The sequence below is a fragment of the Durotheca rogersii genome (assembly GCF_024521655.1).
Source record: "Durotheca rogersii strain YMJ 92031201 chromosome Unknown GGS23scaffold_45, whole genome shotgun sequence".
Lineage (NCBI taxonomy): Eukaryota > Fungi > Ascomycota > Sordariomycetes > Xylariales > Xylariaceae > Durotheca > Durotheca rogersii.
Genome location: NW_026251276.1, coordinates 53,187 through 75,779, shown reverse-complemented (window position 1 = coordinate 75,779; position 22,593 = coordinate 53,187). Strand labels below are relative to the sequence as shown.

The 22,593-nt window shown below is 53.2% G+C and overlaps 7 protein-coding genes across 7 annotated transcripts; 3 read left to right on the top strand and 4 right to left on the bottom strand.

Annotated features, from left to right (window-relative positions):
* Window positions 1–439: 439 nt before the first annotated feature.
* GGS23DRAFT_601140 (uncharacterized protein) lies at window positions 440–1,784 on the top strand (the record flags this gene model as incomplete). Its single annotated transcript, XM_051519174.1, has 2 exons — window positions 440–524; window positions 586–1,784. The coding sequence occupies 2 exons, from the start codon at window positions 440–442 to the stop codon at window positions 1,782–1,784; spliced, it is 1,284 nt and encodes a 427-aa protein (XP_051367444.1).
* Window positions 1,785–3,371: 1,587 nt separating this feature from the next.
* On the top strand, window positions 3,372–5,635 carry GGS23DRAFT_588893 (SURF4-domain-containing protein). Its single transcript, XM_051517578.1, has 4 exons — window positions 3,372–3,831; window positions 4,002–4,114; window positions 4,191–4,684; window positions 4,758–5,635. Exons 1-4 carry the CDS (start codon window positions 3,671–3,673, stop codon window positions 4,893–4,895), a joined length of 906 nt encoding a protein of 301 aa, XP_051367443.1. The 5' UTR covers window positions 3,372–3,670; the 3' UTR covers window positions 4,896–5,635.
* GGS23DRAFT_588891 (glycosyltransferase family 57 protein) lies at window positions 5,636–7,828 on the bottom strand. Its single transcript, XM_051517577.1, has 2 exons — window positions 7,374–7,828; window positions 5,636–7,265 (listed from the first exon to the last, which is right to left on the bottom strand). The coding sequence occupies exons 1-2, from the start codon at window positions 7,603–7,605 to the stop codon at window positions 5,716–5,718; spliced, it is 1,782 nt and encodes a 593-aa protein (XP_051367442.1). The 5' UTR covers window positions 7,606–7,828; the 3' UTR covers window positions 5,636–5,715.
* A 28-nt stretch (window positions 7,829–7,856) lies between these two features.
* GGS23DRAFT_588887 (uncharacterized protein) lies at window positions 7,857–10,219 on the top strand. Its single transcript, XM_051517576.1, has 2 exons — window positions 7,857–9,377; window positions 9,445–10,219. The coding sequence occupies exons 1-2, from the start codon at window positions 8,205–8,207 to the stop codon at window positions 9,511–9,513; spliced, it is 1,242 nt and encodes a 413-aa protein (XP_051367441.1). The 5' UTR covers window positions 7,857–8,204; the 3' UTR covers window positions 9,514–10,219.
* A 341-nt stretch (window positions 10,220–10,560) lies between these two features.
* Window positions 10,561–12,045, bottom strand: GGS23DRAFT_608024 (DNA-directed RNA polymerase; the record flags this gene model as incomplete). Its single annotated transcript, XM_051520144.1, has 4 exons — window positions 10,561–10,565; window position 10,681; window positions 10,874–11,932; window positions 11,986–12,045. 4 exons carry the CDS (start codon window positions 12,043–12,045, stop codon window positions 10,561–10,563), a joined length of 1,125 nt encoding a protein of 374 aa, XP_051367440.1.
* A 359-nt stretch (window positions 12,046–12,404) lies between these two features.
* Window positions 12,405–15,973, bottom strand: GGS23DRAFT_601135 (ubiquinone biosynthesis hydrox; the record flags this gene model as incomplete). Its single annotated transcript, XM_051519173.1, has 5 exons — window positions 12,405–13,726; window positions 13,782–13,852; window positions 14,757–15,163; window positions 15,245–15,791; window positions 15,864–15,973. The coding sequence occupies 5 exons, from the start codon at window positions 15,971–15,973 to the stop codon at window positions 12,405–12,407; spliced, it is 2,457 nt and encodes an 818-aa protein (XP_051367439.1).
* A 1,837-nt stretch (window positions 15,974–17,810) lies between these two features.
* GGS23DRAFT_617786 (Ribophorin I) lies at window positions 17,811–20,161 on the bottom strand (the record flags this gene model as incomplete). The annotated part of the gene is made up of 3 exons (XM_051520898.1): window positions 17,811–18,823; window positions 18,887–19,738; window positions 19,809–20,161. The coding sequence occupies 3 exons, from the start codon at window positions 20,159–20,161 to the stop codon at window positions 18,547–18,549; spliced, it is 1,482 nt and encodes a 493-aa protein (XP_051367438.1). The 3' UTR covers window positions 17,811–18,546.
* Between the last annotated feature and the right edge of the window lie 2,432 nt (window positions 20,162–22,593).

Sequence of the window (22,593 nt, the reverse complement as noted above, 5' to 3'; positions counted from 1 at the left end):
GAGCGGCAGCACGTCCAGGCGTGCTTACCTAACGGGAATCCTGCGCGCAGGAAGTACCTACGTGTAGACCCAGGTAGGTGGCGCAGGCGCATTGGCGTGGAAAGTACGAGTGGCCAGGCTCGACATACTCACTCATCCATACAATATACGAATCATTTCGTCCAATGCATAGGCACTCAAAAAATCAACCACCTCCCTACCTCCTCAACGCTCCGCCCCCCTCTCGCCCCAAGTCCTCAAGGTCCTTCTCTCATAGGTAGCCGTGGAGAGTGGACGGCCTAGGCTAGGTCAAATTGCCGCCCTCTATTGATGCCTCCCCCATCGATGCATCGCCTGCCGAGACAAACCTGCCCTCTCCCCGTCGCTGCATTCGGTGGCGAGTTGTTTCGCAGAAACCCAGCCTAGAAAGCTGAGTCGGCGTCTCGAGTCCGAGTCGAACATGTCAACGGCGATGGCTACCGGCACTACCGCCATCTGTCCGGCTGCCACGTCTCGCCCGAAGCACCGCGCTTGCGACGAATGCCGTATGCCTAGCCACCGCCCCCCTCCGTCCCGCGTTCAAACGCAGACTGACCATCGCCACAGGCACGCGTAAACTCGCTTGCACCAAGGAGCCAGACGGCTGCTCCCGCTGCTTGCGCGAGGGCATCGACTGCCACTATTCCCCGCAGAAGCCCATGGGCCGGCCGAGGAAGCGACCCCTGGACGAGCCGAACGGCGAAAGCGCTGCCGGTGCTCCCGCGGTGAGAAACACGATGACCGACGTCGCGGCCGATACGCCGGAGCTCGACTTCTCCTTCCTTGGCCATATGGCTACGGAGGATGCTCAGTCTTACCCGCAAACCAGCCAAGAAAAGCCTTTCTCCTGGGCCTTCGGCTACGCGGGGAACAGCCTCGGGGACGTGGGCTTCGACACGGTTCCCCAGCATACACCCTCCTTCTCCCCGTCGAATATCGACCCGTCTTTGTTCATTTCCGAGCCCCCGGGTGCGGAGCAGGTGCCTAACCTGTCGCCGAACTCCGCCACCACGCCCGAGAGCATCGATAGCTCGAGCGCTCTGCCGCCGCCGTCGCCGGGCTGCGCGCACACCGCAGCCCTGTACCTATCCCTGGACTCGATGCAGAGGCTCCCCGAGGGCGTGGAGGAAGGCATCCGACACGCGCGAAAGGCGACCAAGACGGCGTACGATGTCGTCTACTGCCCGGTGTGCTCGTTCAAGATCGAGCCCCCCCACTCGGCAGGCTCCGAAGGGATCATGCGCAACTTCCAAAACCTCATGTTGCTGGCCGCACTGATTCCTAGCATCGTGCACGCTTACCAGCGCATCCTAGAGACCGTCGACCAGGAGGTCAAGAAAGCGGTAGCGGAGCGTCGCCGGCTTGTTTTCAACCTAGCTGGTTTTGGTGGCGTCCTGTTCGGGGACGAAGTAGTAGGGCGCCGCTGCGGCTGCACCTCCACCAGCCTTCTTAACCACCGCGAGATGGAGCCCGCCATGTGGCGACTCACGACCAGGGCGCTCTTGAGAGCCGACATCTACGGGCTGTCAGGCACGAAGACAGAGGTGGCCGACGGTTCACCTCTGTATATCGGCCTTAAGGACATCGTGCTCCAGATGGAGCAAAAGTCGAAGGCGCGGCACGCGGTTGTAGACGCTCTGATAGAGTCTGGCGCTTGGCCGGAGCCGAGTTGCGGCTTCAAGATGCATGCCAAGGGCGAAACGCCGACATGCCAGAGGGTCATCGCCATTGCGAAGGCGTCTATAGAGTCGCTGGTCATACCGTGAGGCGGGCGGTCGACTCATCTTTATGAATACTACGACGCCTTAGCTAGGCATCAGTCACGCCAGAGGGATGTCCCGACCTGAGATTTCGGGCGACTAGATCGAAATTTTCAACACGCAGCGTAACTACCTAGCACCGCCATTTATCTGTTCCATGTTTGGACCCACGGCACTTCTAGATCTAACAGCTACTAGCACGGGGACGGCAACCTCCCGTCGTTTGGACGGTGGCCGTAACGTATAATCGGTTCGTTCCACCTTCCGCAACCTTGACTTGTAGCTTCTGGGCGGTGCTGACACGGGCCATGCAGGTTTCGCGGCCTTCGCAGTACTCCCTTTTTGAACATCCGATACCCAGCCTACAGGTTGGGGCCTAACGAGGGGGCCCCCGAGGCTCGTCGGTATCCAGGGGGCGTGTAGGCGTGGTCGGCCAAGATCCGTTCGCGGTTACGTCGGAGCGACCCTCAGCAGAGGCTGGTAGAAGAAGGAGGAAGGCCGAGGAGAAGACGTGAGACCCAGGTTGTGCTCGTACCGCGGGCACCGTTTCGCCCCAAAGAAGTGGCTTATCTCCGCCATCACCCAGGGCTGGTGAGGGGGAGAAGCCAAAACGAGTGGTCGGGTAGGCTCGCAGGAATACTGCACCAAGAAACAGCACCCACTCGACTAGAGGCGTTTCCCTCTAATATATTGTGCTGCGCTGTAGGCAGCTAATACTACGGATGAGTGCTGGCCCTCGTACCTTTGACGACAGGAGCAGTTAGCGCTGAGAAGGGAACCGGATTTTAGTGTTGTGCTGGAGTTGTCCCCTCGGAGGTTACGGGGATTGTATATATATATATATATCAGGTACCTAATGTAAGTCACTCGTGGAGGGCACCTCTAGTGTGTGGCCTGGGCGAGGCTTGTGTCTGCCTATGTATACGGGGCAGCGGGGATACCTCGGCGATGCCAGCTGCCATAGGCGTGGGCCACGTACCCGAGTACCTACCGTCTACTACAGGTACCAGCTCCGTGGGTTTGATAATAGAGGACAGGTTCGATTCCTGACAGCGCTACTTGGTAGTCTCTATTATTTAGCCTATCTGTACCTACCTACCTAGGTACCTACCATAGCGGGATGCCCCCGGGGGTCAAGCAGTCTGGGACGTCACTTTTTTTTTATTTTTACCTCGGATTCCCCCTCCCTAGCTGGCCCATGCGTCTGGGCCACGCCCCCTGGGGCTTTTTTAGCTGGATTGCAGCGTCCCACACTCGGAGGCGGCGTGCCCCAATCTGGCATGTCGGAACCTGGGCGGATGTTTTGGCGGCTTTGCATCATTGTTCAATTGAGGACACGGTTTGTCTAGCACACATTATAAGCTCACTGTCACGGCCTGCAACCGCCAGCAAGCCGAAAGGTAATTGGAACTTATCCACCGCCCACATCCCGCAGCCTTCTTCTTGCTATCTCCGTCTCCGTCGTCGTCGTCGTCGTCGTCGTTAGACAGCCGGCCTACCTGCTCTCGCACGCATCTGTACCCGACGCGCCTCGTCTCGCCCTCTCACCTTCGTCCCCTACATATATTACCGCCTACTTCCGCTGCTGCTCACCCTCTGTCTCCTCCTACTCATTCCACTACCGCTGCCACCTACTCCCCCCTTCACCACTCCTCCATCCTGGGCCCGTTTCCCCGTCTCGATAATTTTCAATCCCAGCCGCTAGGCACCTTTTTTCCCCCAGACTCTGCAGAACTTGCTCTCCCTGCGCCTCTATCTCTCTCTTCCGCTCCCCCTCCCCGCGCGCGCCCCTCGAAGCCTGGCCGAACCTCTCCCTGTCTCTGTCCTCTCCCGCGTCCTCCGCGCCAAAAACAGCTGGCCTGCGCAACATCTACCGCCGAACATCCGACACTATGGCCCAGATCCGAGGCACAGCCGGCTACCATCTCGGCGGCCCCAACCCCTTCGGCGGCCCGAAAACCGAAGCGCCTGACCCGAGTCCCCTGGACGCCATCCGGGAGCAGACCAGTAAGATTGAGGATGTTCTCGACACTATCAGCGAGCCCATCAAGCCGTACGTGTTACCACGTCTTGCCCCGCCTGTACCCTGCCGTCTGCTACGTGCGGCCCCTCTACCCTCCGCTCACAGAAATATCTGCGTACCCGCGCATGCCTATCCATATTGACTTATTAGCTTGAGATTGAGTCTGCCGGCGACGAAGCTAACGCGCGGTTCTACCGTAGATACCTACCAGCCATTGGCCGTTTTCTGATAGTGGTCACATTCCTCGAGGACGCCCTGAGGATCATAACGCAATGGACTGACCAGCTCGTCTACCTGAATTCCTACAGGCACAGTATGTTCCGGCGCCCTCGAAGCGCTGTCACGGACGAAGCCCCATTCTATCCAGCTAACCAACCTTACCCGTGTAGTTCCCAACGGCCTGACGCACTTGTTCCTCATCACCAATGTCGTGACCATGAGCGCCTGCTCCATCCTGGTCATCGCTCGGAAATATTCCGACCACGCCGTTGCCGGTCTCATGGCAGTAGTCGTCACCCAGGCCTTAGGGTATGGCCTGATTTTCGACCTCAACTTCTTCCTCCGAAACCTCTCCGTCATCGGTGGCCTTATCATGGTCCTTTCCGACTCGTGGGTTCGGAAGACCAAGGCCTTCGCCGGCCTACCCCAACTCGACGAGAAGGACCGGAAAATGTACTTCCAGCTGGCCGGCCGCGTGCTGTTGATATTCCTGTTCATCGGGTTTGTCTTCAGTGGAGAGTGGTCCGTCTGGAGGATCGGCGTGTCCGTCATCGGCCTGATTGCTTGCATCATGGTAGTGGTCGGCTTCAAGGCTAAGTTCAGCGCCACTCTCTTAGTCGTCATTCTGAGCATCTTCAACATCTTGGTGAACAACTTCTGGACGGTAAGTTCTTGCGCCCAGTGCCGGGACGGGCTCTCGGGTCGTGGATCGGTTAACCTATTTGCTCCTATTCTAGCTTCACGAGCACCACCCGCACAAGGACTTTGCCAAGTATGACTTCTTCCAGATCTTGTCTATCGTCGGCGGGCTTCTCCTGCTTGTGAACAGCGGCCCTGGCCAATTCAGCATCGACGAGAAGAAGAAGGTCTACTAGGCGGCTACCAGAGTCTGCTGAACCGTAAGAACGTCTACCCACTAGCACTTGGCATCGCGATCACGTAGGACCTAGTCATCTAGCAATGCATGTGCCGATGCCGACTGGGTCATGCATCGTGCGGCGCAACGGGCGTAGAGCGACGGGGCTTTGGATCTTATTTTGGGGGCCGGAAAGGTTCAAGTGAATCGGTCTGGCCTTTTAGCTAGTCTGATGGTGAGCCCCCCCCCTCCCCACGGCAAAAACCCGGAGTAAAAAAAAACCCGGAGAAAGAGATAGTGAGAGAAGAAAGTTGATCAATTCAAGGCAAAAGTGAATTACAGGTCCCCGACATATGTGCATCATGTAATGTATAGGGTCGATATATGTTGGGGCAGTCACGCATAGCCTCGACCAGACGCCTGTATTGAAAAGATGCCAATAGCAAGGCCAAGTCCATTTCTTACCCCGGGAAGAGTAACATAGCGGACGTATCTGTGTGAAGAGGGAGGTTAGGGACGGAGGTTGGGTGCGTGTATTTGAGAGGACAGGAATGGGACGGGGTTGGCGGGTAGCAGTTCAGAAGAGGGGCTACTTGGCAACGTGATGCGCATACCTAGGCCACCTAGGCATCGAAATTACTCGCACCGGAAAAGGTGTCAATGACGAGGGGGACATAAGGCGGCTATGTACGATACGACGTACGGTACTTGGATTATAGACAGATGGGATAATAGGTGCGTGCCGTGAAGGAGGCTTCCAATAGTTAGTCCATAAATGTTCGCATTAACTCAGAAGCGCCGATGTGGGCAGGTTGGTCTATATTTCCCTACACACAAGGTCACTTCGCTTTAAGCTTGCCTTCTTTTGATTTAACCAAGCCCCCAGAGAGAATTCCGCTCTCCTGAACCAACCCCCAGAGGCACCAGGCGTAGCAGAGCGCAAACCCAGCCGCGCCGACGACGACGTTGGCGACGACCCAGAGGTCGGGTTTTTCCGGGGGCGGAGCGACGAAAAAATCCAGGACGTGCCAGGCACCCATGGCGGCGTAGAAACTGCCGTGGACAATGGCGGTCATCCATTGGACCCAGATGTTCTGGCCTTCCTGGAAGTATGCGCTGGTCGACACGGGAGGTAGACCTAGTAAATACGTCCACAAGAGCGTCAAGACGGCGTAAGGCACACGCAGGTCGACCCTTTGGAGCAGCGGGAACATCGTCCAGGCGCCGACGACGTTACCAAATCCAACCCAGGACCTAATCTCCTTTCCCAGCCCTTGCTTTCCCGCGAGGAGTACCGTCATAGGGAGGAGCGGCAGGAGCACACTCTTCTCGTGAACCTGGTAACTGAACAGGAAAAAGCCCCAAGCAGTTGCGCTGAAGGCGTACGGTAGGAGTTCCTTGCGCGGCTGGATGAAGATCAATAGACAGGGTGGAGCGATGACGGCGAGAGTCGACAAGAGCGACGCCCGCTGAAGCAGTTCAACCGGATACCGCCGCAATTTAATGACGACGTTTGCCGCACACCAAAAATTAGCAACCTTATCCTCAAACAGTCCCCGCGCGAAGGGAAACATTCGGTGGATCATCTGGGCCATCTGCTCAAAAACTGGGTAGTAGGGAGCCCCCGTGTCAAGACGATCGGAGAGAGAGGCGAAAAGGGGTAGTGCGGGTCGGGGATCTTCGAGGCCAGGCTGTGCGTCTACGCCTCGGCTAGCATCGTATAGAGTGCCTATGACGATAGGGAGGACGAGGACGGCGAAGGAGGCCAGCGTGACCGCGGCAATTCCCATCAGACGCCCTATATTGATCCGAGGGAACATGCAACTGCCGAGGAGAAAGGCGAATACGGCCGGGGCGTAGTACAGCGCCATCTGCTTGAACCCCAGTGCGGCAACGAAGAAGATGGACGACCACATATACCGTCCTGCCACCATGCTAGACATGCTAGCCAAGACGAAGCCAAGCATCATCGTGTTATACTGGAAATGAACGTGATCAATGAGGATAATAGCAGGCTGCATGAGTATAGCGACAAGTGCCACCGACGCGCTCCACTGGGCCACGCCAGAGAGCTTGCTGTACCTGCGGATAAACACCACGGCGGCTGGTATGTAGACAAGGTACTCGGACACGATAACGGTCGCCCTCATGAATATCTTGAGCGCCGGGTCTTCGAGGCCGCGCGAGGTGTAGAGGGCAAACCACGACGGATCTATGGCAGACCCGACCTTGCCGAGCAGCCAGCTGTGATAGGCGGTCAGGGGGGGGTAATCGAGCCCCCACCACTGCAGGTCGTGAAAGTACCACTGCGATATGGGCAGGCTCGTGGTGATTTCCATCCAATGTCTTTGTGCCTCGTAATCACCGAACATGGGCGGCTTCTGGAAGCCTAGGGCGAGGAGGGCATACGCGTTAGCTAACTTCTGGCCCGGCATGGTCTCTCGGAGGAGAGAAGAAGAGAGCGCGAGCGAGGTCCGGCGGCAGAGGCGAGACGAACCTGAATATCCCCAAAGGCCGGCAGCCCATCTAAACAGGCCGACGACCATGAGGATGAGCGGCAGAACCTCCCATTGCGAAAGGGAGCCCCTGGCAGGCCAGAGGAAGGCGGCCAGAGGAAACGAAGGGCTTCGGACCAGCACTTCGGGCTTGGGGCTGGCGTGGGTGGCAGCGCTATCTGTCTTCTTCGTCTTGCGCCGCGGCTTGTGCGGTGACGGCGAGGCAGAGACCATGGCGCTTTTTCCGTCGATTGGCTAGTTGGCTCATGAGAGAGAGAGAGAGCGCGCGGCTGGGAAGCAGGTCGGACGAGAAGGAGAGAAGCGCTGGATGCTAAGGAGCAGGCGTCCATAGTCATGGAGTAGGTAGGTGAGGTAAAGGTAATGTAGAGGGTAATAGGTGACTAGCAGAGCTTCCAGTGGCAGCGCTGGCAACCGGTTTGTTAACGTGGAGCTTCCCCTACACATGTGGGTACATTAAGAGGTACCTGTAGGTACCTAGGTACCTATATCTCCTAAGGTACAACATATGTACCTAGGTACCTCTATATTAGAGCCCTGCTAACATTCAGTTATCCGGATTGCCGATACTAGAGCAGGGCATCGAGACGTCGGCTTCAATCCCCTACGAATAGAACATGTCATGACGTCTCATTAGGTATTCAACTACGACGGCCTCTACAAATCCTTTCATTTCGGTCTCTTTTTCTCGCTCCTCCCTGAGCCAACTCGCATCCTCCCCACTTACCCAAGGCCTAGCAATCTAAGACTCTCGTCTCGCCACTGTCATTGCCGTTGTCTCGTCGGTGCTCGTATGCTGGAGTGCGCACAATAACATGCCGTTCCCATTCACCCTGCCCACCACATCCTCCTTTGCCTTCTCCTCTAGCTTCGACTGCGAGTCCCATCCCTCGCTGACCCTATACGCCAGCACGCTCCGAGGCGTCGCCAGGGACTCCTTAAAGAAGCACAAGCGGCTCCCTCCTGCATCGCAAGGGCCCAGCCTCCCTACGGTATTATCCAATGTGAATAACTACCTTCCCTACCTCCTTGCCGTCGATGCTGGACTGGGAAACAGGCTAGTTTCTGGCGAGGAGGTCAACGTAACCCCGACCTCTACCCCAGCCATTGAGTGGAGGCCGACTCTGTCAGACCATGCTGTGCCCGGCAAGGAGATGGCCAGGGTCAAGATCCAATCCCTCGAACATGAGCTTCTCTTCGCCCTTTCCACTGTGGGCTACACCCATACCCTCCTTGCTCGCTCTTCGCTACACCCGCTCTACGTCACTTCGGGCTCGCCCCTCAGCAGTCAGGAACGGACCACGGCCATCACCACGGCCACCAAGCATCTACTCGATGCTGCCTCGGTGCATGACTATCTTGCCCGTCGACCCGACGGCCTGGTCCCCAATCCTCCTTGTATGGACATTTCTAAGGCCACCGCCCGTGCCATGTCTTCGCTCGCCCTAGCTGAGGCAACACTACTTGCGGTTCTCAAGGACGACCCTTACCCCGCTGTCGTTGCCCAGGATAGGAACGAAAATGACCGTGAGTGGATGTATAGAGCCCCTGAGATACCCAAGGTTCGCGCCCATCTATTCGCTCGGCTCTGTCTCGCTGCGGCGGATCATGCAGCGCAAGCGTCGTCGTTGTGCCAGTCTCAGGGGAGGGGAACCTCGAGGCTCGACGAAGGACTCTTGCGGTATCTGGAGGACTTTAGAAGAACGAGCCGGGCAAAGGCCTGCCGGTTCTTCGGCATCGATGCCGAACTATCGGGTCAGACCGGGACCGCTCTCGGCTGGCTGCGGTGCGGCCTCCAAGAACTCGGGGTCGAGCCGAGAGAGGCCAAGAGGGGTCCTAGCCTTAGCAAACTAAGGAAAGACTGGTCCGAGAGGAGAGAGGACAAGAAGGTCGAGAGGGGCACTAACTGGGGGGCAGATGCGGGCAGGTTAGAGGAGACCAGGGTCATCGAGATGTTGGATGCAAAATGGACCAAAGTAAACGATACGGTCAGTATCCATCACCCCAACCAGAGTGTGCTTCCACATGGCGACGCGAGGTAACTGAGGCTCACAGCCGGGGACAGATGCTCACTCAGCTCGTCCCGTCACCCGGGACCTTACTGTCCACTCTCCCGTCCGGTAGAGATATACACTCAATCAAGCCCTACCAACCCCTAGAACTTGACAGGGAAGCTCTAGAGGCAATACGCGCCCCCCCGGATCGGATTGGCGATTTCGCGGACGATCAGCAGAGCTCGGATGAGGAGAGGACTGCCATCGACACCGCGACGGGGTCGTTCTTGGGCACTCACCAACACCAAAGCACCAGCACGAGGTCTTATTATTAGTAACGTTCAGACGGTTCCAGCTTCCCATACCTCATCATCTCCACAGCAACGACGGAGGGAATCGTGCCGACGACGACTCTTAATCCCCGAGTCGAGTGACGCGGCCGTTGGCTCCTAAGCACCGCGGTCTCATGGTATCCTACGACCGTAGGAGTGGGAGCCGTCCAGGCCGCCTCGGTAGATGCCACTATCATTAACCCAGCCATCCGAGTCAGGACAAATAGGCTAGTTGGCACATCCACGAGCCTCTTCACCTGCTGACGCGCAATTCAGGGTACTCTGTACATGTCGTAGTCGCCGCCGACTTCCAACTACCACACGCATGCCCAGAGGCTTTGGCGATCTATCTACCGGCTCGCCAGCTACTGCTTGACAACAAGGTGCGAGTCAGCTTAGACCGGTGGCCTATCAGGAAGTTCAATCGGTACCCGTCGCTCTATCCCTTCCTCATAAAACCTAAGAGGTGAGGAAAAGATATATATATATATATATATATATATAATTGTCAAGCAACCCGATACATATATCCTCGGAGGAACCCACAAAAGGGGCTACCACCGAGGCTTTCTGTACTTTTAATACCTCGACGGATATTGCCCGCTTACATGTACTCCATACTAATCACATCGCTCGCGAGAAGTCCTACCGATACACCTCCCTCCCTCCCCCTACCCGCCTCTACTATACAGAGGGAGACCCTTAGCGCTTGTGCTAGCTCTCTACCCAGCCGCAACTAGATGGCCGTTGCTCCCGCTATACTCACCCACCGTTTATGCTGTTCAGATTCGGGTATTTCCTTGTTTTCAGTTAGGATGGACGTAACCAGGACCATTTGCAACAAACTAAGCTTTCAACCTATATACGTAGACGAGTGATCCAGTCACCATGAAGCGTTTAGGAGCGTCTACTTGCAGATTTCGGTACGTCAATGATTAACGTGTGTGTGGACTTCAGTTAAACACCCTAAATCATCTCTATACGCCCCCCAGGTACCTCCCCCTCGAGGTGTAAGTGGTGAGGACTGTCTAGGTCTACTTTCGTTCTCGTTTACTTTTCCTCGCAAACGCTATCCCTCCATGGCGCCACAAAAAAAAGGTGTACCTTACCAACCCATCATATCTCAGTAAGTGCAAGCCATGTTTGTATCTTTGTAACCTGGGGCTTGAGTACTTGGCACTTCTTCTTGAGTGCCTTTACCGCCTCCATGAACAGCTCGTCACTATCCCACTGGCCTGTGCTCTCTATCGAGAAGATGAAGTGATCCTTCTTCCGCCCGAGCTTGACCTTGCCCTCGAATTCGGGGTGCCGCAGTACCTCCCGACTGACGGTGTCACGCATCGGGTCCTTCACCACTGCCTTCATCTCGCCCTCGTGGCCCTCGTAGCCACTGCCGCGGGTCCTGGCCTCCTGCCTCGTGACCGGCTCCAGCCCTATGACACCCGGCATGAAGCAGTTGGCGAATTTCTTCGCGTCCTCCCCTAGGATCGGCTTCGTAATCTTGATGGTGGGCATCAGACAGTAACTGGCTGTGGCTACAGGCGACCACTTGGCGTGATCCCAGCCGTATCCCTTGTGCATGTGCATCTCGATGTCCAACTCCTGGCCCGGCCGCATCTTGGCAATTAAAATGTCGGGGTTCAGGGCCCGGATGGCATCTTCCCCAGAGAAGAATTCGCCCTGCCTGCCAAGCGGCTCGAACGTGATGTCCTTGGCGTATACGCAAGCGTTGTGGTACAGCTCCTTGGGATCCGTCGAATCGGCGGGTGCATCCTTCTTGTGAGTGCACTGAGCGACGAGCTTGAGGCGTATAGTGTTCGTGTCGAAGGTGGTGGCGTACGCCTCCTCGCCTTCGGCCGGTTTCCTCCAGAACCGGAGGAAATCCCGGATGCCCTTCTTCCCACCGGTGAACGGGATGAGGCCGAGCCTGTGGGCGAGAACCTCGTCTTGGATGACCGACGTATTGTTGTGCACGAAGACAATGTCGATGGCGAGGGTGGGTATCTCGGCGATGAGTATGCGGCGGAAGGCGTTAGCAATGGAGGCGTCAATGCCGATGAGGGAGAATTGAGATTCGAACTGCCGATTCTCGTGCCACTGGACCTGGAAGCTCTGACTAAACGCCTCCTTGTCCCACGCATGCTCTTCGTTTGCAAAGTTATCGGGGTAATCGTCCGAGACGGTATTGGTAATCGTCTCCTTGTTTATGCCTATGATCTGGCAGAAATGTTAACCGAGTCGAGGCTAAGCTAGGCTAGGCTCTAACATACGTTACGGTCTTCGAGATCCTGTGCGCTGGCAGGTCGTCGCCTCCCCGACGAGGGTGCCATGATGCGTGGTATGGCTGGTTGTTGGTCTCGAGCGAGGTGAATGGACAAATGCGAGCTGAGGAATGGGTGTGGAGGGAAAAAAGAGGGAACTTGGTAAAAGCGACTTTCTCAGATCTGCCCTTTATCGATTGCTTATCGATATCCCATCCCAGATACTGGAGGGGACACTAGGAACACCCCCCTTCTTAAATTGGTCCACCCCTCTAGCTTCAGGCATGCATTCTCAAGGGGGCGGGTAATTCTCGAGAATGGCCACATGCGGAGGAGGCCATGTATCGTACACCCACATCCACAATATACCTACCTACGCAGTGGCGAGCTTGTAAGCATGGCTTGCCATAGTATAGGCGGTCATTTGCTTAGAATAGTTTAATTCCGTTGCCCGCTGCTTGTTCCATCATGAAGCGCTTTACGGGCCCCATGGCGTTGATCGCATTGAGCCCCAGCGTCCTCAGAGGGACCAAGGGACCGCTGCCGACGGAATAGATCTTGCTCATCTTGTCGCACACTCCCAGGAGGACGTGGTTCGGCCTGTACCGCTCTGCGCTGTACGGCTCAAGGGACATGCGAGAGCCGATATCTTGGCCGTGCGCCACCGCGTACTCGATCGTCCGCGCCAGGCTCTCGACGTCGCCTTGACCCTGGTTCAGTCCCTGCCCAGCGAGCGGGTGGATCGTGTGGGCCGCGTCGCCTACGAGCGCCACCCGCTCGCCAATGTATGTGTCCGCGTGCCGCATCTTTAGCGGAAACGAGGCCACTGTGCCATCCTGAACACCCACCACCATCTGTGGTATAACATGGTGGTCAAAGGTCGTGTGCTGCAGCCTCCACGACAGCTCCTCTTCCTGGCCCGAGCCTAGCGTGTGCATGAATTCGAGGTCTACGGGCCTGAGCCGGAAAGCTGCGTTGACGAGCGCGACTAAGTCGCGCGCCGAAAGACTCTTTAGCACCGCAGCATTCGAGGGCGTCGTCGACCAGACGAGGGTCGAGTAGTTCCCCGGTAGGGGTAGCATGGCGACGGGACCTGTTGGCAGAAATCTCTGATACGCAACCTTCGTCGCGTCTCCGCCCCAGCCGGCACCCTCAAGCTCCAATGTCGCTACGACGCCATGTCGCTCGTAGTCCCACCCCCTGCTCTCGATCCCCGCAAACGTCCGCACGGGACTGTTAGGACCATCGGCACCTACGAGCAGCCGCGCAGCAAGCTGCTTTCCGTCATCGAGGCGGACTATCGGCCACTCACGAAGGTCCACACTTTCGGTCTCCTCTCCAAGCACGATATCCGTGACCTTAGCTTTATCAATTACCGACACGCCACCTAGCTCGTGCAGCTGGCGCATCAACCCAAACGTCAGGTTCAGGTTCTCCACCATATACGCGATGGCCTCGACATCCGCTCCATCCCCGTCCCTTCCCGTCGCCTGTGTGCTAGATGCCCACTCGAACTCGATCCTCGCATCTGTGACGCCATCCCAGACCTGCATCTCGTGGTACGGCTGTACCCTGGCCCGCTGCATGTGGTCCCACACGCCGATCGAGGCGAGGAAGCGTACAGATTTAGGCGTTAGCGAGCTGCACCGGTTTGAGTACCGGTCGTGCGGCATCTGCCAGGCGCGGGTCTTGGCTAGGTCCTGGGCCTCAACAAGGGCGACGCGTAAGCCAGCAGTGGTGGGGTTCGACCCTGCGTACCTCGTCTCAGTTCGTGTAGAATCATCGGTACGGGGCGGCAGACTCACGGAGCGCGGTGAGCAGACTTAGGCCCGCAGGCCCACCGCCGACGCATACAACATCGTAGATGTCCAGCGGCCTAGAGCCGGCCCCGGTAGTATACGATCTAGCCGACTGGGGAGGGAAAGGTCGGCTACACCCCCTACATAGGCTCAAAAGTGGCTTTCGAAGCTGGGTTCTGCGCAAAGCGGTATTGCTATTCATCTTGTTGAAGCGCAGTCTCTCGGTTTCTTCAAAGTGTCAAAGCCGTAAGTAGGTAGAATGACATTTGCCTATTCACATACTACTTAGGTAGGTATTACTAGTGATATACTTGCGCTGAATTACCTTCTTATACTTTGTTAAATCTATTAAAACCTCGTTTTATATAAATATAATTTAGAGTTTCTAACGAGTTCAACTCTGTTACGTTTTTATTATATTATTAAATTATATAAAATATTTATATTATTTATTAATTTCAAAAAATAATAATAAATATATAATTAATTTTAAATTAATATATAATAATTATATTATTAAACATTTTATAATTAATTTTATTATAATGAAATATTAATTTATAATTAAATACTTACTTATAATTTATTATTATTAAAAAGCTAATAAAATAATTATATATATAAAGATTATTAACTTCATAAGGTACTGTAATTAATTTTATTACTTAGGTAGGTATAGTATCAGCTGAAAGCTACCTAATTATACCTAGGTACCCTCCTCTCCCCCGTTACGGCATTTAAGCGAGTGTAGATAAAAACTCGCGTCGCCGGCCCCTCCTCCTGTACTTTTAAGTGTGCGGCCCGAGGCCAGTCCAACAAGACGATAACGCAGATACATTAACCCATTCAATGTTTCTCTCACGAACTTTTATTTTGGTACGAGTCGGCCCAACTCTCTCTTAGCCGAATTCCCAGCGTGGCATGCGCAAGCCATGGTGCCTATAGTATCGCATGTTCTTAGGCATGCCTGCTCGTGTTTACTCGGCACCGTTGAGGATGGGGCTCTCGTCAGATGCTCCTCGAGAGCCCGGTTTGCCCTCATCAGCAGATGGCCAGCGAATGGCACCGGACATCATAGACGCCTCGCCCCCTCCTGGCCCCCTATCACCGTGCCCAGCCGCGACAATCCCGATAGCGCCGTCTCCGTCTGAGTCGAGGCCGCCAGCATGCACTTCCCAGCTCTTGAGGTCATCCTCCGCGTCATTGAGTACCTGCCGCGAGGCCGTTCTGTTCTGGTAAACGCGCCTCGGGTCGCCCGGTGTCACAGGCGAGTCATCCAAGAGGTCGAGTAGACGACGGCCGTGTCTGGCGAGGAGGATCTGCTTTTCTGCGCGCTCGATGACGGCGACAAATTCCATGTCGTAGGCTTCTTTCAGCTTATTACGGGTCTACGCTCGCGCGTTCACACGACGCGTCAGTTAGTGGCTTCGCCCACCGACCACCATACCAGGAAACTCGGGGGTACATACAACATTTGTCAGCTGGGCCTCAGCAACCAAATTCTCCGCCTCCGCCCTGACTAGCTCCTGCTCCAGAACGACAAGGCGCGCGCTCTGAGAATCCCTGAGCTTGAGCCTCTGTATCTCGTCTGCAATCTTGCTTTTCGCGTCGCGGCTGGGTTGGACACTCCTCTCGGTATTGCGAATGGTTTTGAGAAGGCCGCGCGCCTCATCGAGCGTATGGGCATAAGCTTCCTCTTGGGCGCCGAGCTCAGACAGCACGACACCCACCTTGTCACTGATGTCGGAGACGGCGTCGTCACGCGTCTGCTCGCCCCATTCCGACAGTTGCCTCGCCACAACCTCGCGCTCGCGTCCCGCCGCCTCATGCGCCGATACCAGGCTGTTGGTTGACTTGATAAGCTGGTACAGCCGCCGCGACAGCTCAGGCTGAATCGAGCCGCGTAAAGACGCGAACGAGAATCCCTTGTTGCGTCGCGGTACAGGCGAAGATGCCGGTATCGGCTGCCCTACCGCGGCATTTCCCTTATTCGAGCGAATGGAGAGCGAACGGTTCCTAGGGTAGACCTAGATGTTAGCTGCCTGTGTTTTCCCGCTGTTATAACCTAAGCCCCGCAGGACGTTTTACATGTAAGTCAAGGCTGGGAATCGAGTATTGCCCTTGCAGCTCAGCTGTGACATCCTCTCGAGCTCTGATACGCCTTTCGAATTGCCGTCGAGGAGTGGGAAATCATTCATGGCCTACATGGTACGTTCAGGGTGATGCTCCTTGCACCAGGGTCGGCCTTCGGTTGATTATAGGGTGAGCAACTACCGAACTGGTTAGTTAGCTGCTCCCTATCGTCTCCTTCTCTTCCCCTCTCGCTTCCTCGTTGACTCTCGCGTACGTCTTCCCCATTGTGGCAACCAGCCAGCCTCCGAACCTAGGCTTTCCCAGAATGCCACTTTCCAAGGAGGGAACGGTTGGTCTCCCCCCTCCCCCACGCAAAAATGGGCACACGCGAGACGGAGGGAAGGAAAGGGAAATCGTATGCTCCGAGGATGTCAGCAAGGCACTCGTTCGACTTACTATTTGGTCCCTCCCAGGTAGACGAGATGCAATGTTACCGTTCTCGGTGGGGCGAATTATCGTCTTGCAGTGCGTATGCAGGATGGTATCATTCCCGCTGCCCGCTCTAGCAGGGATCTGTGGAGGGGCGAACCAATGCGAGCCAGGCAGCTAGTTATCTGTCTCGATGTCTGTGGCCATCCAACTTGTCAGTCCTTGGAGGGCGGCAGCTTGGGGGTGCGTACGTAGACTGGGCCGAGTAATGGGGAATGTCGAACAAGCAAGCAGGGAAAGAGAAAGAAAAAGATGAATCCCGTAGGAACCGGCTTTGGTTGTAACAGAGAGGGGGTGCTGGGCGACGCCATGTCATCTGCGAGGAGATGCTCCGTTTTGGGTGTTGCACGAGGGGAACCCGTCACCCACGGTCCGAGGCGGTCATCGCATTCTATACCTAGGTACCTACCTAGCTGCCTACCTATGACGTCGGTAAAGAGCTACTAGTGAGATCATGATACCTACATGTTTCCGCGCCTTCTATGATGTCATTTTTCGGAGCTACACCTAGGTATAGGTATAGGTATATCCATTTGTCTTGACATTAACTTGAACAGATGTATTCTACCCATCCACCCACGCTTGATTTGGGGTTTGCCTGCAATTCAGCGTGCCCAATATTATCCGTCTCGGACCCCCTAGGTACATAGTGACGCCATCCCCCCCCCCCCCAACAACGTCAAGTCGTCAGGATAAGGGACGCTACACCTGCCGCCAGCAACGGCGACCACGGAAACCTGGAGAGTTGTCTGCCTGTTGATCGAACAAGAGCACTCTAGTGCCCGGCACCGCTTTCCGGGGAGGAGAAGGATGACATCTTAGTGGTATCTTGTCTGGCTCGCCCTCTCGTACACAACTGGGCCCCCGTGCCGGTAACTAGTGGCGCTCACACGTGGGCTATGATGCGAATGATAACTAGCCCTCGGAATCGCCGAGCGATGTTGATGGTGGTGGTGCTGGTGGTGCCCGTGATGCGGTCTCACGGGAACGTACTCTTCGTGGTAGTAGTACTTGGCCCGCGAGGGCTCGGCGCGGAAGCACATTTAGGCCTTCCCAGAAACGGCACTCCGGTGCAGGCTGTCAGAAAGGAGCCGTGGGCGAATCCGGTATTCGAGTAGTCGTCACTTGGACTTGTCGAGAAGACCCGCGGTGAGTGACCACCCAATCCCCCGAGGGTATGGGATGTGGAGGTATAGACGTAGGTAGTCAAGTGCTGGGCAATTTTCGACGCTTTCTGGCGAATTCAAAGAAATACCTAGCGGGGCAGCAGCCTTGCATCCGATGTGGTGGATGCTGAGAGACTCGGGGAGGGTCGACTGGGCCTTTATTTATCTCCCATCTGCCCGAGTCATGGTAGGACTAAAATGTAGGTTATGTCACCCCCCCCCCCTAGCTCCCCCTTCTTGCCCTCTTCCCTTCCTTGCTTAAGCTGCAACAGGAGCCACAGCCACGACGTCCAACCCCCCCCCCCCCCCCAAGAGCCTTACCTATAAAGCCGGCCATATCGTTAGCCAGTCTACTACCCAGACAGTTCGAGGGCTGAACATAAGCAAGCCATATATGACCTAACCTACACCACGGTGGCAACAGTAACAAGCATGGAAGAGGCGGGTCGAGGTAGCGGTTAACAAGGTGCCGATCCTAGCAACATTGCGTCTAGCCGTCAAGCCCATAGTTATCCATACGGATACCAATGTCTGTCGGCTGGCACCCCCTCCCCTCCTGGTGCCTTGGGGTTGGGTAGTAAACCTGCCCCCCCATGTACCACTTGTAGCAGGTATACAGATGCCTGCGTGCGTCTACATAGACCCGAGGCTCAACCAACGCGTCTGCTGCTGCGTATTTTGCATTGGCATTGCTGAGACCCTGTACAACAGTCCGGTGGGGATTCTTGTAGCGGGCCTATTCGCAGGCTAACTCGGCCATTCAGATATACCGAAAACGGTGTGAGGTTATCCCCATTCACCTCAGCGCATGCCGCCAAGCCAGGGTCCTCATAGGGAGGGGATTGATTAAAGTGCAAATGAGAAGGAAATGCGTCAAAGTCGTATTCTTCATGCTGGACCTGTGTGCCTTAAGCTAAGCAACCTTCCCCCCTCCTCCTCCTTAGGGCTGTTTATGCTACGCTCAGATCCCATGGAAACCCTGTACTGTACACGATGTGCGTCGCGCCTCCCGCCCTCCTTCCCCTGGGGAAGTCAAAGGTCTTTTATGTTGTCGAAAACTTGACATTCACTTTTGAGACAACCCACATTCCGACGAATACCGCCATCGTGCTGGCAAATACTATCAATGGCTTCCGAAGGCTCGCCGCTATCGAATAGTCGTAGGAGACGACCAAATCGCGGTCTCGGAAGTCGTCTGCCAAGTTCTTTGCCTTAATTGTTAGGACTGTTCGGCCAATGGTGTCCAGATATATCTTTTGTAGATCAACCGTATAATGTGTAATGGCGGACCCGGGAATATTTGTGTAGAACCGAACGTTCCTGAAAGGTGACGGTTAGTATATATCTGCGTCGACGTAGCGCAAGTCACAGGGGGGCACATACTCGGCGCCCTCTGGCAAGAAAACACGAATCTGTATACGCTCAAACGAGATGCCTTCCGACTGCTTAGGCCCCTCGATAAAGGGCACGTTCAACAGATAGCTATCGCCAGACTGCTTCCTCAAGAAGTGCCTCGAGTCGGCGTTCCATCCGATCGTGAAGGGATACTTCCAACCGCCAAAAACGGGATACCGGGGTTTGAGTTCAAGAACGGCCTCTCGCCTATTAGAACGGAAGCGCGACGTAGATACATTGCCAATGGCATCTGTAAAATACGCATCCTTACTTCCAATCCGGAGGGGGAACTTCATCTCTTTTAGAGCGTACGTCTGCGGGTTGAAGTACTGGGACTGCGCCCATTTGACTCTGTTGAACTGCGACGAGAGGTTCGCGCCTTGATTGTGGAGAGTATATCGCTCCTCGAACGCGATATTGCCGCCCCAATGGCTGACCTCAACGTCCCGCTCTAGCTCTGACACGTGCGTTACTGGTTTCGTAAACTCGTACCGTACTGTGACAGGAGATACCGCGCCGGCTGGGACTTCGAGGAAAGGGCCATAGGTTAGCTTCGACCCTTGCTTCTGAGGAAACTCTTTAGTCTCTCCGCTACCAGCGATCCTAGTATAGTCCGGGATATCAGAGGATGGAAATTTAACCTCCGTCTTCTGCTTCAACGTGGGATAGACTGATGGGCAGTATGCTGAGAAATGGTAGACAAGGTATTGCTTGTCAGACTGCTCAATAGCGGTTGGCAATGGCGCAAAAGCATTAAGAAGGTAGAAGGAAATTCCTAGCGTCTGTTGACCTTTTACTGGCAATGGTGTAGGTAGTCGAATGCGGTAGTATTGAGTATCGCTAAGGATACAAGACGTCAACAGAAGAGAAGGGCGGCGGGAGAGAAGTCTAGGAGGTAATGTTTTCATACCTCTGTCTGTCGAATTCAACAGCTTCCACGGAAAACCCCAACAAGCTGGCATCTTTCCTATCCTTAACCTCAATGCCTCCTACATTCTTGACCTGGCCTCGCATAAAAGGGAGGAAGTATTCATCCTGCGGTTCTGTTGACGTATTCTCAATCAGAACATTGATGGACTCTTTTGCGAAGTTCTTCTCCAGAGAGATGACATGCACCAAGTTGGCATTCTTGAAGACCTGCGGCGGTTTGAAGGTAGCCGGGAGGGTGATCTTGGACGACAATGACGGCTGAGATATGTTGATTGCGCCAAGTGCCTGCGAGACCAAGAAGCACGCTGCTGCTGAGACTGCAGTAAACTTCATGGCGTTAGGGGGTCAGGAGTTCTTTACATGGAGAAAGAGATAAAGAAAGGGCGAGAAGAGAGCAAGCTCCTAGAGACTTAGATAAGCAGTTAAGGTGTTTTGTTTCCAATGGACAGCTGGCTGAAGCTGCTACGCAGGTACGCTAGTACATAGATATGCCTGGTTTATTTCGGACCCGCCTACCAGATGCTAGGTATAGTTACCTACATAAGTACCTATACTTAATAAGGAGTTATTTTTAATTAATATACTTCATAGAAATAAAGTAAATAAAATACGTCAAAGTACTCTGCGCTTCTCTAGGTTTTCGTATCGAAAACTTAAAACCTCTCTAAAGGCTATGGAAAAAGAAGTAAGCAGGAATTGACGCTTAATTTAACTACGAAAAGGGATTAATTAAATAGAGAGAAACTAACCTGGATTAAACGAAGAGAAATTAACTTTTATTAATTTATATATAAATAGGGTTAAAATAAGTAGAAAATATAATTAAACGTGTTATTAAGTAAATAGATAGACGCGTATACTGTGGTTTTATTAGATGCATTCCTTTTAAGCAGGTCGTATGAGCTTTTAATTAATTCAAACGGCGTATACGAACTTTTAGCTAATAAAAATAGAGTATCCTTTAAATAACTCTATATTTATAGAGTTATTTATAAGGTTATTTATAGGGTTATTTATAAGATTATTTTTATAAGGGAATTACCCTTGTAAATTGATCAGCATAATAAGAGGTTTAACGTATTATAACTATCCTTCGAATACGGATAATAATAAAGTATATTAGCTTAAGCTTATATTTTATTTTTATTTAAGTTTTATATTTAGTGCTTTATTATAAGTTAAACTTTAGATTTTAGAGTATGTCACGTAAAACGTAAACGCCTACATTCACGCTTTGCGGTATGTAGGCTTATATAGGCTAGTTTAATTACTACATAATATACCCCTTAGTTTTTAAATACCTCTAGTAGGTGGGTTAATAACTACTAACGTCCGACCGCCTTTTTTAAGGCCCCTCGTGGAGAATTAAACCCCCTACCTCTTGGCGCGATACCTTACTGCTAGTTCTAATCTAGCTCTGGGGCTTTACCGCGTAAGGGGCTACGCTTACTACGCCGTATACGCGTAATTAAGGGAACCGAACTACTAAGCTACTAGTACCTTAGAGCGCTAACCGGGCTTATACCTATCACGTAAAACGTAGACGTCTACATTCACGCTTTACGGTATGTAGGCTTATATAGGCTGGTTTAATTACTACGTAACAGAGTATTATATATATGCTATAGTAAATTGTTTTCAAAAAGTTAATATATTAATCTCATACGCAAGATAGTGTAGTGGTGCAGTGGATCTAGGCCACGTAACCTTTTCGATGTGTATTTATACGGGTCGCGCACTCATATTTTCATCAGTCAGACTTAGACCCGTAGCTATCACAGGCATCACGACCTACAGCTATTCACTCGTTTCTTATCATGCCTTTCTAGCTATCTTCGTTACCTTCTTTTTCTAGTCTTCCCTTTCCCAGCTGCCGTTTTCAGCTGGCCGATCAACCGATTACAGCTGTTTACAGCTGTGATCTTGGTTGATCGGCACTGGGCCAGTTGTTGGCGGTTGGGTAGTTCTTTTTTCGAGCCTCCGTTAGCGTGCCCACGCTGCTCCTATTTAATAGTTATAATACGTTAAGCTTACTGTCATGCTAATTAATTACAAGGTTAAATACCTTTATAAATATCTTTGTAAATACGGTTATAAATTTAAGGAAAACTTTATTTTCATTAACTAAAAGTTTATATATGTATTTTAATTAGTTAAAAGTTTGTATAGTATAGTAGTACGGTAAGATATGCCCTCTTAATGCATTACGTAATACGTTATGATAGGCCTTATGCCTATATAGAGTAACTATAGCTCCCGTAAGTACGGGATATGCTATGTTTATTATTTAATTTATTACTTAGTTAGATTACTATCTTTATTATTTTTACCTTAATTAAACATTTATTTTTATCATTAAATTCGTCGTTCTCCGATTAATATATTTATTTTAGTTATAGGCGCTTAAGTTACTTCGTCGTACCGCTATAGCCGAATAAGTAACTTTTACGTTTTATCCCTTTTCTCCCCTTACTTCTTATGCCTTCGGGTTAGCGACTACTATATCTCTACGACTAAGGGATATAGCTAAGATACGATAACTACATTAGATTCCTTATCTTTCGATTAGTATAGCGGTATTAGTTTCATCCATCTTAGACCATCGTACGAGCTATAGTCTTCGATAAAGTACACTTTCGAGTAAACCTATCCGGGTCTCTAGTATCGCGTACGCTCTGCTCCTCCTTAATAGCTTGCTTAAAAGGAATATATCTAATAAAACCGCAGCATATGTAGCGGGATTTATATATTACTATTTACTTATT

What these genes read in the sequence shown, in the direction of transcription:
- GGS23DRAFT_588887 (XM_051517576.1), top strand. Translation starts at nt 8,205, where the DNA reads ATGCCGTTCCCATTCACCCTGCCCACCACATCCTCCTTTGCCTTCTCC. An exon ending in GGACCAAAGTAAACGATACG is followed by an intron (nt 9,378 to 9,444) that starts GTCAGTATCCAT and finishes TGAGGCTCACAG; the next exon opens with CCGGGGACAGATGCTCACTC.
- GGS23DRAFT_588891 (XM_051517577.1), bottom strand. Translation starts at nt 7,605, where the DNA reads ATGGTCTCTGCCTCGCCGTCACCGCACAAGCCGCGGCGCAAGACGAAG. An exon ending in CGGCCTTTGGGGATATTCAG is followed by an intron (nt 7,266 to 7,373) that starts GTTCGTCTCGCC and finishes TCCTCGCCCTAG; the next exon opens with GCTTCCAGAAGCCGCCCATG.
- GGS23DRAFT_588893 (XM_051517578.1), top strand. Translation starts at nt 3,671, where the DNA reads ATGGCCCAGATCCGAGGCACAGCCGGCTACCATCTCGGCGGCCCCAAC. An exon ending in ATCAGCGAGCCCATCAAGCC is followed by an intron (nt 3,832 to 4,001) that starts GTACGTGTTACC and finishes GTTCTACCGTAG; the next exon opens with ATACCTACCAGCCATTGGCC. An exon ending in CCTGAATTCCTACAGGCACA is followed by an intron (nt 4,115 to 4,190) that starts GTATGTTCCGGC and finishes TTACCCGTGTAG; the next exon opens with TTCCCAACGGCCTGACGCAC.